General features: G+C 41.5%; 1 protein-coding gene across 1 annotated transcript in view; it reads right to left on the minus strand.

The window, feature by feature from the left end:
* Positions 1–15437, minus strand: part of LOC135377221 (vacuolar protein sorting-associated protein 8 homolog) — an 83866-nt gene that overhangs the window by 44392 nt on the left and 24037 nt on the right. Inside the window, exons 7-17 of the mRNA XM_064609514.1 lie at positions 11731–11817; positions 11603–11670; positions 11216–11266; positions 10484–10586; positions 10235–10291; positions 10059–10181; positions 5410–5490; positions 4028–4111; positions 1313–1399; positions 838–948; positions 688–778 (exon numbers count right to left, since the gene is read on the minus strand). Of these exons, the coding sequence (XP_064465584.1) occupies positions 688–778; positions 838–948; positions 1313–1399; positions 4028–4111; positions 5410–5490; positions 10059–10181; positions 10235–10291; positions 10484–10586; positions 11216–11266; positions 11603–11670; positions 11731–11817 (943 nt within the window). The remainder of the gene's footprint in view (positions 1–687; positions 779–837; positions 949–1312; positions 1400–4027; positions 4112–5409; positions 5491–10058; positions 10182–10234; positions 10292–10483; positions 10587–11215; positions 11267–11602; positions 11671–11730; positions 11818–15437) is intronic.

Genomic DNA, 15437 nt, shown 5'->3' on the forward strand with positions numbered 1-15437 from the left:
ACTGTGTTGGACCAAATGATTATTCCCAATATTATGGTCTTTTTAAGAAAAACGTTGCTCGAAATAGTGATAGCACCTCAAATTTACAGTGACAGCACCGAGGGACACCTCGAGGCAATGCATCCAAAGAAAGTAAGCTTTCTTCTGAAAAAAAAAAATTGGAGCCCCCGCATAATATTGCACCGGCCATGTTTTCTTTTTCCTTTTTCATCAAGGATGGCGGCAGCCCTCGATAAAAAGCTATGTTTGCAAAGGCACAATGTAGCATTTTCAGGAATTTGGGGGATAAATTTCCTACACCATGAGAAAAGTTGTACATTCAGGAAAAGAGCCAAAGTTATAGTGTCTCCAAGTTTGAAAAAAAGGAAACACCCATTCACTCCAAGCTGACGGAATGTTTGACCTTTTCTGGCTTGTTGCTTCTCCATTTGTCAATAAGAAATGAAACTGTTTGGGACATGGTTGTATAAAATCTCCAGCCTGTGGCGGTGGAGCGCACAAAGGAACTCTACCAATACAGGGAAGGCCACACAAAGCCACCTGTCTGCATCCACTCTGGGAGGGTATTTACCGACGGGGGATCACTCTACCATGAGCTCAAGATTTTGGATAACCCCAAACAGTACAATGAAGAAAACTGAGAATGCTGCCATGTATTGAGGAAGGACAGTTCTGTTGGAGACCTACCTGAGACAGCTTTAGCAGTGTCATTGTGGAAGCTCAGAGCTAAAGCCAATGCTTCTGGGTACAAATCCTGCTTCCACAGGCATTCGATCCTCTGCAAGAAATTTGCTCCCAATGAAAGCCTCTACAATGAAAGCATGAAAAAGCACTCACCTCAAGCCAAGTGCGCAGAGTGAGGACGTGAATTGATTTGACACCCAGGAACAGCACTTGGGTGCCAAAGCCAGCAACTGAGTGATAGCATGCCCGTCGGCCAGCAGCAGCCTATTTTAAGATTCCAATCACAGTTTACGATGCTGCCATAACAATTCTATAACTTAACCCCCAAGTTACGCCGCACATATTTGTCAACAACTTTCAAGTAGCATAAAAATTGCACTAGCAACACTTGCCTGGTACACAGACTACAGACATGGCTCATAGCCAATTGAAACAACGCCTCAGCTTAGGCAAGATCAACTTGCCTGCATTTAGGCTACTCAACCTGCCAACTAGAACAACGAGACAACTACAATGGCGTGTCAACCAAGTTGCTGCATCCCACAGCCGACCAGCGATACAATAGGAAGCAATATCTAAAGATGACACTTGGTCGTATCTTCTGCAGGAAATAAGGTAGTGTACTCACCATGGCTTTGCTCACGTTTCCACCTGTGGCATGGCCTTTGAAATGGCTCGATCCGTATACCATTTGGACGTCAGAAATATCTAGTACCTGAGATTGCCAGAGATTGACAAGCACACACCTTGTCATTTCTTTCTGCCACAACCAAATCCATTGGCAGGTACCATGCAGATGGCCCATAGAAATAGCTCAAGACTCACAAGTTATGAAAATATCAAATACACAAACCAGCCATCTCATAAATAGTCAATGCGTCCTGTGGTTGGGACAAAAGGAACACAGTACTGGCATATTTCTTCATTCAAACAGCCCCATGATAGCTACTAGGAAGAGATGGAATAAGAAGTGGGTGGCCACTCCTGCTTGTGGCGTCACCCCAATGGAGAAATAAAGTCAACTTTTGTCTCAAGCTCCAGTTATCAGTATCGTCTGGTGTATATCCCAACATGCCACCAACAATAATCAGGTTCGTCAAGACAAAATACCAATGGTTCCAAGAGAGCACGTTGATAGCAACAAAGTTTTGTGACTTGACGAGGAACAATTCTTTGAAGGTTTTGGAGGAACACTGATATCCACAAGGTTGGTGCTAGAGCATGCTGATGAGAGACTTACAAGAACAACAACGTCTCCACAGGAACCATTTCTAAACTATATTCTGGTCAGACCTACCGCTCAAAATGCCTTTACTTTCATTCTATTCTTCCATTCTATGATGCTATTTGCAACGTGGCTTCAGCTGTTCAAGCTGCTGTTCGTGTAGCGTTCAAGGTATCACCAATTCTGTGCACACATTGCAGCCTACTCTGGTCTTGTCCAGGGCTCATTTGCAGAAAAATTGTGCTAGGAACCTAATATCAGGAAAGCCCACAGCTTTAACAGTGTGTCTGGCGAGAGGTAAAGTTTAGGACTGCAACACGTGCCGAAAGGAAGTTCCTTACGGTTAGGTGCGTCTGGAACACTTTTCCAGCTTCCAACATTGTTGACTGTGTATTCCTCAAAGGACTTTTCCACCTTTCATCCTAGGTTATAGATTGCACTACTGTGACTCCCCATTAAATGGCTTAATCCGCTGCTTTCCAATCTCGGGCTCATTCCAAAAGCTTTTTGTTCAGCATCAGGTTTACTTGAAATAACACTTAGTGTAGCTCAGGCTATAGTCTCCAGGTATTGGATGCTCTTCAATAATGGTTGCAATTTCGCCAAGAAAGTTTTTGTCATTGTGGGATGCGAGGCAACATCTCCCGGATTTTAGCATCAAATGTAAGGAATGTGCTCCGAAATGCAGTGATGGCCACTAACTACTTCTACAGTAGTTTAACTACATCCTATGCAGTTATGTGCACACCAGGACGGTACCAAGGTATTACGCAGGCCGCTACGATCGTCAAATACAAAGTTTGCGGTGGGATTCTTTCTGTGCCTACGCACAAACTAAGTTGCGGAATTATTTCGCAGCAAATGAGGCTTCACTAGAGAAGCATTAAAAGTGAAGATTTAGTACACACGCACGACACAATTGCTCTGCACCTCCGTTCTCATCAAACAAGTAGCTCGAGGTAAAAGTCGGAAGCAAAATCGTGCCGTAAAGCTTGCAGCAAAATATGTAGTTGGCGCCTGCAATAACCTAACTACTGTAGTTAACTACTCAAAATAAAAGTTTAACTAGTAGTTGCCACTAGATTTCTGCAAGTGGTTGATAACTACTTTTTAACTACAATCAGGTAGTTTTACTGGTACTAGTTCAACTACATGTAGTTAACTACTGGCCGGAACACTGCCGGAATGCTCGGGTTTAATCGTCACGAATCGAGGGAGAATGGAAGATTCATCCGTCAACACAATGTTATGGTGATATCAATTGTTTTCTAAGTTTCATGGCTTATGCAGGCTCACATTAAATAGGACCGTAAAAAATAAAAAATTATTCTATTCCACATGATGGTTACAAAGTAACAAGTTTGGATTTGGTTCTCATCTGAAAGCTGTGACTGAATATAGAAACGTATGTCGCAGATGTTAATATGAGTTTTATATTTAAAAGCACGAACGTAGAGAACACTGCTGATCCCCATTTATCATTTTTTGCACTTGTCACCAGTACACTACGATTAAAAAATGAAGAACAAATTTATATTTTAAATAGCATCAAAACTAATAATGATGTTTGAAAACACACCCCTCAAATTGCAATGAGCAGAAAAAAAAAAAAAAAAAAAAAAGAAACCTTATATAAGCATCTTTAGGGTTCTTCCTTTTTTGGGTTTTACGATTTTCCAAATTGAGGAGGGAAAAATTGGGTGCTATTTACGCAAGAGGATTCAGGGAGAAATCGGGTGCTATGATCTCTATGTTATGTCACCGGGGAATTTTTGGGTGAAACAAAAAGCATTTGAAACAATAATCTTTATGCTTCCACTCGGAACTGGAGCAGCAAATGGCCGCAGTATTCAAACACTTGTCCGAGCTCCATAAAAGCTTGTCTTTGACTCCTGCAGGAGGGGATCATAAAGGGAGGACAAATAGGTTGTCACAAAAGCTCTCTTTGCCGATATTATTATTCACTTTTTGGACTGCAGGGATTTCGTGCAGATATCGGGTTTTACCCTAATTCTTGCAAACCTGTTTGGGGGAACTATCGTAAAAATCTGGTTAACCCAAAAACGAAGAACCCTAAGCAAACAAAAAGTCAGGTTAAATGAAAACTTAATTTCTTACCTCCAATTCTTCTTGCGACCTCACGTCCAAGACGTGGAGATGTTCTGAAGTGTCTAGCACCACTAATGTACGAGAATTCAACCACTTGAAAAAAGAAACAGAGTTATTTTTCTAGTCTTTAAGGTCTTAAAAGGACAGTCTCATACAGCATGACCTACTTGGAACGCAGATCATTCCATTCTGTATTGCTGATAATGAAACAGCGGTTATTAACTGTTTCCTTACCGCCGCAACAATTGCCATTTTTGGCTGGTTCGACAAATATATTTTTTGTGGCTGACAGTACCACTTCAAAATATGTTGCGATATAGGAAAATGTAGCTAAATGAATACCCTATCGAATTATGAAAATTTCGTAAACAAAGCTATCCATGTATTTCAAAAATTAATTTTGGGACACACACACACACACACACAAAATCAGTGCAAACAGCAGAAAGCTCATGAAGATATGCCTGTACCTTGAACAAAAATATCAATGTACATGTTCCACAATATACAAAATGTGGCAAATTTTGTCAGAAATAATATGTGACAGTACCAACACTCTGGATCACGAAGTTGACAAGTTGTGGAAAATAACGTCAACACCCACGTTATTCATGAAATTGAGTGGCAGAGTTGATTAAGTTAGTAAAACAGAAATGAACCTGATAATTTCTGCAGAAAACATTAGTTTCATACACAACTTTCCTGTTCTTGTACCACATTTTGTATTTCACCACTTTTCTATTCCTCCCGGTTAGTTTTGAGATAGGAAGAACAGCAATAGTGCAAGTTATTGAGATCCACACATTCAGGACAAAAATCTCATTATCTAACACCTTCAGAGTTGTTATTTGCATTCTAATAAACAAAACTGAACCGAAATTTGCTTCAGATGAGAGTATTGAACATTTGCAAAAGAGGCCCGCCACAACCAAGATAAAATCTCCACACTGTGGTGTACGACGAGGAAAAGCTAAAAGTCAAAACGAAACTCATTCTGTAATGTTTAGAGCGTATCCAGCACCTCTTGTCCGCTTTGGAGGACGACGGTCTTTATGCATCGCATCCCGGGGCCACGAAATGAATTTTTGAGTGGGGGCTAAACCTGACCCGTGCTTCCTGAATCTGTCAAAAAAATGTTAGGTTGACTAGGCAATTTCTGGACTTTAATTCGGAAAATTAAATTTCCCGTGGCAAAAAATTCATAAAGGTGTTCTCACACAATGGCAAAAACTCTCTGAAGGCAAATACTGTTGACCACATAATTTTCCCGACACGTAGGTTTTTAAATATAACCTTTTGATGCGTTACGCGAGACACTCTGTATACTAGTCAGTCAGAATTCAATTAGACTGTACAAGACTGTCCCATTAAAGACTTTTCCATGTACTTACCGTAAAATTCTGTATTGCGTATTGCACCTCAATTCTTTGCAAGGGAATAAAGCTCATCTTCTCAGGGTGTGTAATGCTCACCTAAAAGCACAACCCTAAATTAAGTGAGCTTGAGACATAGCACACAGTAGTATTGCTTCGTTGGTTGTTGCTTATTGTACAATAAAATGTGCGTATACCAGTAGACCCAGTACAAGAAATGTTTTTATGTTCACCAGCAAGTGGGCAGTGTAACAATGGAGCTCTCCATTCACAATACTTGGTGACGCCATGAATGCAACCAGAATGGGCTGTGCTTCTACCGCATTTCACAATGGTTAACAACTATCACTGGCCACTGTCAAAGATGAATCATGAGGAAGATAAAAGTTCCTCTCTTCAGGAAGGAAGCATGGATAGGACACCTTCCAAAGGCACCAAGAAAAAGAAATTTACAATGGCGACGAAATGACTGTGGCAGAGGGAAAGCGCAGCAAGGTGCAGAAAATCATTTGGGATTGCAAAATCCAAAAAGGCTTTACAAATCCATTCCTGTTCTGTACAGAAGAATCCGAAGGCCTGGATGACTGTTCAAGGACAGGAAAAAAGCAAAGGAAGATCCTGTTACTGCTCCACAACTGTACCGTGCATCGTGTCAACGTTAATTAGAGCTTCTTTTCCTGTCACCAAATGGCATGACTGCTAACGTGAAACTGGATTATCTTTAATACCAATGTTTTAGAGGCACAACACACACCCAGTTGCATACTTCAATTGAATACTTCAACACCAACAAGTCCCTGATTTCAAAGTAATGCTGCTGTTTGTGTACGCGATGCAGTATGTGGTGCTAGATCTTGATACGGTCATTCAGGAAGAGGACACTAGATCCATTTGGAAAAGAGCCCGGGACCCAAACTAAGTCCTCGATGGATGTTAGTCATACAAGAAGATCAAGTGGGTGGTTCCACGGGAAAGCAGCCCTGCTCGGCCTTCACAAAACCATCAAATTTTTACCAGTTGCTAATAGTGCGAAACGACATACCACAAAACGTTTCATCCCAGATCTCAATCTGGTGGGTGATAGAAACGCACTGGCAAAAACCGTGCCTGGTGTGAACGGCAGCTGCGACTCATAGAAAGCACCTACAAGTTTTCTTTTGCATATAGATGAAACCATGCTCTGCACAATGTCCAAACCCTGGTTGTCATGCTGTAATCGGTGAACAGGAAAAAGCGCAGGACACGTAACTTTTGTAGTTATTGCAGGAAAAATAGGGAAAGTATGCGCTTTTTCCAAAATTCGCTACAATCGAGCATAAAACATGCAATGAAGCGGTCAGAAGAGATGTCTGAAACCAATGCACCTTTATAGAACGAGCTTTCGTGTACAACATATAAAAAAATCTCGAGGGTGTTTTTCTGTTTTCAGTGACCTATGTTTGCTTATATTCGGTGGGGTCTCCTATCTTAGTTCCTTGGGCCCGTTTCAATTCCGTCAAATTTTTCTGGTCTGGTTGGGTTTCAATGTGCATGCAATATCCTGTTGCACAGACTTGTGCAACGTTACCACAATCTTTTCTTCTGTAGCATAATGTGCATATTGCAATCCTGGGTGATTAAGTTTATGGACTTGTTTCCGGTGTGCACAGTGCCGGTGAAAGCCCTGCGCGGATGAGCTTTTTGACATCCGCATCCAACCCGCATCTGCGCACAACACATCTGCATCAGACCCACAAAATCAGCTTCTCTCATGGGACGCAGAGATGGTTCAGTCTGAGCTCGATATATTTAGCCAATTTTCCAGGAAATAAACTTGATTTCTGTCTGCACAAAACAGCGCAGAAAAAAATATGATAAAAACTGCTGGCACTGCCAACAGTCTGCCAACTCACATTTTGGAAGCCACAATAAATTGCAACGACGTTTTGCACCGGTACAAAATCCGTCGAGCCACGTGCTTTTTCTCGCCCAAACACCGTCATAGCGGGCAAACCAGAAAAAAAGTGATAGCGAGAGAACGATGTGGAGAGGACACTTCCTCTACGTCTCGCGAGCCTCTTCCAAGTTTGTATCCCTGGCAATCATGCACGAATAATGCTTATGGGGGCTAATGAAAAGGCTTTTCGATTTTCACACGCTTTACCGGCTGCTGGGAGAATTGTGATCACTATACACGAGCAAACGTTATTGCGGCGATCACATGTAATTCAATGAGTGAGCTGACGGAAGCCAACAATTCGATTGTAACATTGGAGTTATCGTTATATCGAAGATCGTAACCAAAGGGCTCTACTGTACACCAAAAAAAAGGAGACAACCACTAGAACCACTACTGTTGTACGTGTATATTGTAAATATGTTCTGGGGCAATACTGAACAAGATAATCTTTTCATTTGATCATTAAATACGAAATGTCCCAAGGCAAATCAAAAGCTTGTTATGCCAACAACGAAGAAGCCTGTAAAGAGTTAGTTATGGCTTGTTGAGAACTGAATGTTTTTACTGCAAGTGGTAGTCAGCTGGAGCAAGGTCTGTGTGAGAGTGACTGACCAAAGGGGCTATATGCTGAGTCACCAAACAGACACAATTTTTAACTGTTGACCTTTATCCAATTACTGCGCCTTTATGTCGTGAGAGCAAAGAAAGGCAAGCCTCAAGACCATTTCTCTTCCGACACTCATTCAATTCATGTGGAACCCATCTACCACGAAGGTCATCCAATAAATAAGTTTCCCTGCTCTGAACAAAATTAATAAATCCTATAGCCAAACATTGAAAAAATGTATTTACAGATTAGAGCTTCCACGTCACTCTTTCTCAAAACATTTTTGGTGCCATGGTAAAAATTTCTCGATACCTTGGTTTGTGCCACGGCGTGTACTGTTTATGCACTTTGAGGTGATAGAAGAGGTGATAACCTGGCAGATCCGGAGAGTATGGTGGTTACAGAAAAACTTGCCATTTCAATCTGGAGCAAATCCTGGCTCTTCGGAGACGAGCGTTGTCATGCAGCGGCACAACTTTCTGAGTCGAGAGTTGAGGAGGTTTTTGTACTCAGGATCTTGGCATTTACTGTGGTTCTGCGGATTGGGTAGGCTACAAGCAGCTGACCATGATGAGCCCGAAAGATGATTTAACCAGGCGCCTATCACACCTTCGTCTGGCATTTTGTCTCGGGAGTTGCATAATGCGTCCAAGAAATTAGAAGGAAAATTGGAGCCTTTGTTGCTCTTTGTGAACGTCACTGAGCAAACATGGCATCATCTCACCTTTTGGTAAAAAGGAAGCTGAGAGAAAATTGTTTGCATGCTTGGGCATCCGACATCAGTACCAGAGGACAGATGCACAAAAAATTCTTTGAATTGCAGAGCTTCCTGATGCCATAGCTGTTCATCGTACACTTTTTCACAACACCTACGAATGACACACCATTTGAATACTCATATCCTTGTCCATGCATACTCGCAGCATTTTTTGCTGTAAAGAAATGCATGACGAAAGTAGTATGTACTATATTCATGTTCGGACACCACGTTCTGACACACAAGTGGTGCCTATGGTGCTGGAGTATCACACCCAATTACCCCAACCATCCAGTTCCTTCTAGCGCTATATTTTTCGAGAACAAAAATAGGGAAACTTATTTACTGGATGGCCCTAGTACATTTCTTTACCCTACAGTTTCAAATGTGCTTTCAGCTCATAATTCACCTTGGTCGCAATCACGTGGCTCGCTTCCAAGATTAAAATTGCCAGAATTTGTCAAACCATCCATGTACTACACATTTATTGACCACATCCTTGCCAAATACCTGGGGTTTTATTCCGAGCTGTATGCGTTGCACTAGTTCCCAACGAAACTCGTATTCAAAAAAATAACACAATTTTTTTACTTATCCATAGTTTCACAAAAATTGCTCTATGAAAAACAGTTCGAAAGACAATCACAAACTAAACGTGTGTTCAAAAGGGTTGAGAACCTCGCTAATTCGATCTTGCTTAATTCGAAATTCCGGTTAATTGGAAGGATTGCTACTGTCCAGTCTTTACGCATTGCAATCTGACCGCATAATTTGAAGCGAACTGGCCCGTGTCCCATTTAATTGGTAAGTTTCGTACCGAATTTCATCATCTGCCATAAAAAGCACGTGCTTGCTCCCTTGCTGACTTCCCTTTCCCGGCGCAACCTCATCACGCTTCCTTGCCACACAACATCCCAGTTGTGCTGCCATTACGGATTACGCATTTTGGCTTGCTTTCGGTTTTTGTTAAGATCCACTTCCAAGTCCAACAGCTCGCGCTGTGATATGATGGACTATGTAGCCCATCTTGAATAAATGGTGACGTGCGATGTCATTTTCAGAAAGCGGCACACAAAGATAAGTGAGTTCTTTGGCAAATAAATATTTTTCCCTTCACCGTCTGCTGAGGTTCGCTTAATTCCAACGCCCACTTGATTTGAAATTTTTTCTGTGTGCAGACGACTTTCAATTAACAAGGTTCTACTGTATCTTACAATTAACTTTCAAAGTGAAATGACAGAGATATTGACTGTCATACTTAGTACATAAGTAAATTGGACATTTCGTATTTAATGATCTAAAACTTTCACCCGCTAACATCCACCTCGAATTTGTGACACTGATGTTAGATAAATGGGAGTCACCTGAAAAAGGAATATGATGTTTTTCCGAGCAAACGCTAGCACAGGATCCACAAAGCGTGTAGCATTGGATACTTGAATGACTACAAACTGCCAGCCAAGTAAAGGCAGAGTATTACCGTCCTCCTGAAAAGAACACCACTATGGAACACATACTGTGGAAAGCTTAATTTATTTACCTTCAAAGGATGCGTCATTCGCACACGGAGGACCGGCCGCAAAGTCACTACAATCACCTGGTGGTAGATAGAGATACTTTAAAGCAGAAACATTCCATTCAAATTTTCAGCCCCAAAGTGATGCCTCAACTGTTTTATGTGGGATATTTCCAATAGACAACCATTCCACAAACAAATCAGTATTGTTAGCTCTCATTTTTCATCACTTTGCAGCCTGAAACACTATTTTTTTTAAATATTGATACCAACTTTTGTAACTGTTCCTAGTGCCAGTAAAAAGAGATCTTGCGCAGGGTGATCAGGAAAGTTTTGTGTGACACGTAGTGGCTCCATGGTACATACTTCACCACGACTGCAATTTATTAGAAACCCAATTTATCAACAACATGAAAGACACAAGAACAATCTTGCATGCTTATTCATGCCAGAGATGAACCGGAACCCAAATAAATTTAGGCCAAATAACCTCCAAACCAAAGGTATTTCCTCCTTGCAGCTATTGAGCTCATCCTTTTGTCAGTTGGAGGCTTCCGCAATTTTTGGTCCCAGATGTAACATGATGAATATTTAAGGGCAGTATCAGATTAGACTCAGGATCGTTTCTTCTTCCCTTGCAAGCGCGTTCCTCACGTCATCATCATCCTTACTTCTTTAAGCCGTTATATGCTCGTACCAATATTTTTAAAAAGTTGTTTTTTGTGAAAACGATACCTGAATGGAACTCGTTGTCTTTTGATGTTGAGAACTGTACAATTAACCAATTTGTTTCCGTGTTGTGTGATTAACAACATTCTTGTTATTCCCCTCCTGCTTGGGCAGTGCCCGCAGTATCGTGAAATAAATAAAATAAATAAATAAAATGCCAGTATGTGTTGCTGTCAACCACAGTGGCAACAAAAGTACATTTCTGTTATTTCAGAATGGGGAGGTGCTCAAAAATCCCTTTCCTTAAGCGGTTGAGATCCCAGTGTGGATACAAACCTCCCTGAAAAGATGCATGTTGATTCACAAGTGCGATTGTTGAGGACTTTTCTGCAAAGAGAAAGTATTCAACTCAATAGAGGAAGAACAGTGTGTGATTGACTGGCATGAGCAACTACAAGGTTAACTTTGCTTAGCCACTCATGTATTTATACCAGTTCAAGCAGCTCAATACTAGAGCTTCATACTAAAAGTCAAGCAGGATTCCACCATAGGCCCTGTTCTGCCCTGAACCCAGAAAGCAGAAAACAAAGCATTGCTTGTTTTGCACAATAATTTCACCTTTCTCGAGTCAATGTTTTCAAGCACAGTTTTGTAAGGAAGCTCACTTTAAAGAATTGAAGCTGCTCAAAGACATTCTAATACTAAAGTGAAATAGTCCAATACTTGAAGTTGAGTTGGAAAACGGAGCCTCCACTGTCACTGCAAATGGCCAACGTGGGGTCGTCTGTAAACTGCAAAAAAAAAGCAAAAACATGCAATTGATCCTCAATAATGACGCCTTTCTGTGTTACCTTTGCATGTAAGACTGCCGTCTGTGGTGGATGGACGTCCATAATTGTCCGGAGCAGCTTGCCATTGGTCAAGTCCCACATGGTGAGCTGAAATAGCAATTGCAGTTGTCCACATTATGAATGCTCTTTCTCGAGTGGCATTTAGAAGTGCTTGAGCAAAAATGGGAAATCTTAGCAAGAAAACATGTCATGTGCCATGCAAGATGGCTTATCATTTTTAATTTTTTGTCCCAGGAACATTTGTGACAATGTTCTAAACTTGCGTAGGTACGTAATTTACGCACGCATAAAGCAAACAAAAATTATTGCCCAAAGTCTTCCACAAGTGACATGAGTGATTGTCCAGTGCTGAATGCCGCCTCCTAGATGGCGCTATAAGAAGCATACAGGGCACCCCACGCCACCTAGCATCAACAGCATTTCTTCTTATAGCCACCTCCTCATGTGAATGTTGTCTAACTTGCCAAGTAAAGGTCGCTTTTTTACCCCACCTATGTGAAGCGCACGCAGAATTTACTCTAGTTGATAATTGACATATATACTGAGGAGCAATCCCATAGAAAAAAATGTGTGTTATGCAGAGGAAGAGCAGACGAGTGGAAAGGATCTTGACGATTGCAAGAACAAGAACACCAGCCCCGCCACCACGCTCTCAGTCTGACGAAAGGAAATCCACACATCATCCACACCACCTCACCCGTGTGACGTAATAATTAACATCTGAGAGTTGGGATTAAACGGTCTCAATCTTTCTCAAAACTCATTTTCTGGAACGTGCTTTTTGTCTAAATATCTAGATTTGCAAGTTCCAGTTGAGCTGTGAAGGAGGGAAAGGAGGCGGTGGTGTTGGCCTGATCCCAGCAGAAGCCGTATGTGCTAAGCTATGCCTGTCTTATTTGCTACTCAAGCAAGAAAATAACAACATTCATTTAGGCTCACTTTTTTATTAACTGGAGTAAATTCGGCACACGTTTCACATTGGTGAGGTAAAAACGCAAACTTTACTTTCCAAATTACAGAGTTTAGTTTTTAAAGAGTGACATAATAAAACCTAAGTTAGATGACATTCACATCAGGTGGTGACGAAAACCTAGTGGACAGATGCTGTTGACCACATGTGGCCGGTGGTGGCGTAGTTTTTTTCATTATAATTTAATGACACGTTCTCCGAGATACCCTGTATGTGCGTGGTGCACAATGTGTGAGCAGTCTGTGTATGTGTGTAACTGTTCATTATTACCGTTGTTTGCTCCTCACACTGGAGTGTTATTTGTCACTTCTTTGTCGTCGTTGTTTTTCCCTTTTTCTGTCGACAGTTCCCTCTTTTTCCTGTCGGCCGCGTAAATATAGCTTAAGCGGTTTTGTCATGTGTGTTTGTCTTTTGAGCATTTGTCATAATGAAACTTTGAAAATGAGCATACAAAACAAATTGGGAAAGCAAACACGATGGATAACTGTTCCGTGGCTGAAACACGCAGACAGAAATATGGCAGTCATTAAGAGGCCATACCAGTCGGGGAGCAACTCAGATTCACGATTTTCCCGATTCTAGATGGCGCCACGCTCGCCGTCCTTATCACGCCTTTCGCCTCCAACTCCCGAAATCATCCCCATTGTGCATGGTTGACCTCGCGAGTTTAAGGCGACCCGCGCCCTCTGCGTTGTTTGTCGAGTGGTAAAGTGTCGGACTTTGCCACGAAAGGTCCGCAGTTCGATTCGAGACATTCCCGTCTTTTTGCTTGTCTCCTATTGCTACATGAGTACTTTATTTTAATTTTTTTTGTTCTTATATATTTATGCTACAATTATTGTTTTCACAAATCACTACCACCTGTACTGACTGATTATGGAATGTTTAGTTGCTCTTCGTATTGTTTTACTAGTGCATACTTACTGTATGCCGAGTTGCCGACGTACAAGTGTGATCGGATAGTACGGATGCCGGTATCTCGGAGGCTCTCAATTGGATCTACCAGTGGCTATAAATTAGGCTACAAACATTGCCTACACACAGCGCTTACAATGCCAGTCTGGAGAATCTAGTGCTCGAAACGATATCCCTTTTTTTTGCACTCGCTTACATAATAATAATAATAATAATAATAATAATAATAATAATTGTACTCAAGAAAGCAAACTACAAATATAATAAAACAGGCCCGTCTAAGCCGAAAGGCTTGTGGCACTCGCCCTGAAGCAGCCAGCGGCATACAGTTTGACAGTTTGACAGTATATGAACATATAAAGGTACTACATCCTATGATAAAGTTGCCGTAGCACTTCTTTTAGTTTGTACTTCGATTTTAAAGAAAAACTGTCGAAGGGGAGCTCATTAAAGTTACGAGGTACATAGCATTGCCTGTGACAAAGTCCATATTTTGTGTGTAAGAAATGCACAACAAAGTTAACCTGCCTGCGTCTAGAAGGGCAGCATTCGCTAACCGGGGTCCTATATGAGAGGTCCCAAAAATGTTTGTACAACATGCAATTTACCTTGATAATAACTCTATTATTCATGCAAAAATGACATTTTGATACGTATATTTCTGGTAAGTAAGCATTATCAAATATCTGAATTCATTTACAAGGCGTTGGTGCAAAAGACTTTTCAAAATTTCCGTCGTAGAACAGGCTTCTTATTATTACCCGAAAACTTCAGTAACATATTTGAAAGGCTCCTTTCCTCCATGTTCTCCCTTCTTTTTCTTTTACCTTACACCCGCTCAGAAAAATGATGTCAGTCGACAACCCCAGTGACATGGGACCCCTTTTCTTCTGGTGTACCAGGTTGCAAAACCGTACAAAGGAGGTGAAGGGCGATAAAGGCTTCGGGTCGACACATGGAAACCAACCAAAAAAGATATGGGAAGGTCGAGCGGCAAGGCCTCGCAGCTAGGGTTGCCACCAGGCCGGTTATTTGAGCGCTCTGCCGGTTGCCGGTAGGAAGGTGATACCGGCAGCCTTTTGCCGCTATTTGTGGCTCAAGACCTTTCATAAGGGCTTTTACGGGGTTTTCCCTTCAACATTCCACTACAGCTTGAATAAATCTGGAACGCAGACCCAGCTCAGCAGTCACCAGTCGTTTTCTTAGTTATTCGTTCTTATTATTATCATCATTGTTATTTCTAGCATCAATGCTACAGCCACACACAGGAACATATGTTTCCTCGTATTATTATTGTTTCAAAGCTTCAATCATATTTGTGTAATCTGTGAATGACCATCTTAGCCAAGTATAATGTATACATTTTGATGTTGTGTGTTTTTTTTTTGTTGTTGTTGTTGTTGTTGTTTTGTGTGATACATGTTGTTTCTCAATGTATCCACTCCTACAATGGCGTCCAGAAAACGTTAGTAATATCTGCAAATAAATTATCTTGAGCGAGCACGCTCTCGCTCTCTTTCTCTCTCTATGTGTGTGTCCCGTCCACCCATCACCCGCGTTCCCTTTTCCACGAGCTTTTCCCCTTTCCCTCTATTCCACCTCCTCTCCCTCAGCCAGTATTTTTCACTGCGAAAGGTGGCAACCCTACTCGCAGCGGGAGTCGCGATATTCCCTACACAGTCTTTTTTTTCTTTTTTTTTCCTGAACGCCAAGAGGAACGATTCCACAAAAAATAAAAGGACACATTGAAGAAAAATAATAACTATAGTCACCTGACAACATAACAGGCTCTTGTTTGAGTGTGGTAAAAAAGTACAGTTCG

The sequence above is a fragment of the Ornithodoros turicata genome, chromosome 1 (genome assembly GCF_037126465.1).
Source record: "Ornithodoros turicata isolate Travis chromosome 1, ASM3712646v1, whole genome shotgun sequence".
Classification (NCBI taxonomy): domain Eukaryota; kingdom Metazoa; phylum Arthropoda; class Arachnida; order Ixodida; family Argasidae; genus Ornithodoros; species Ornithodoros turicata.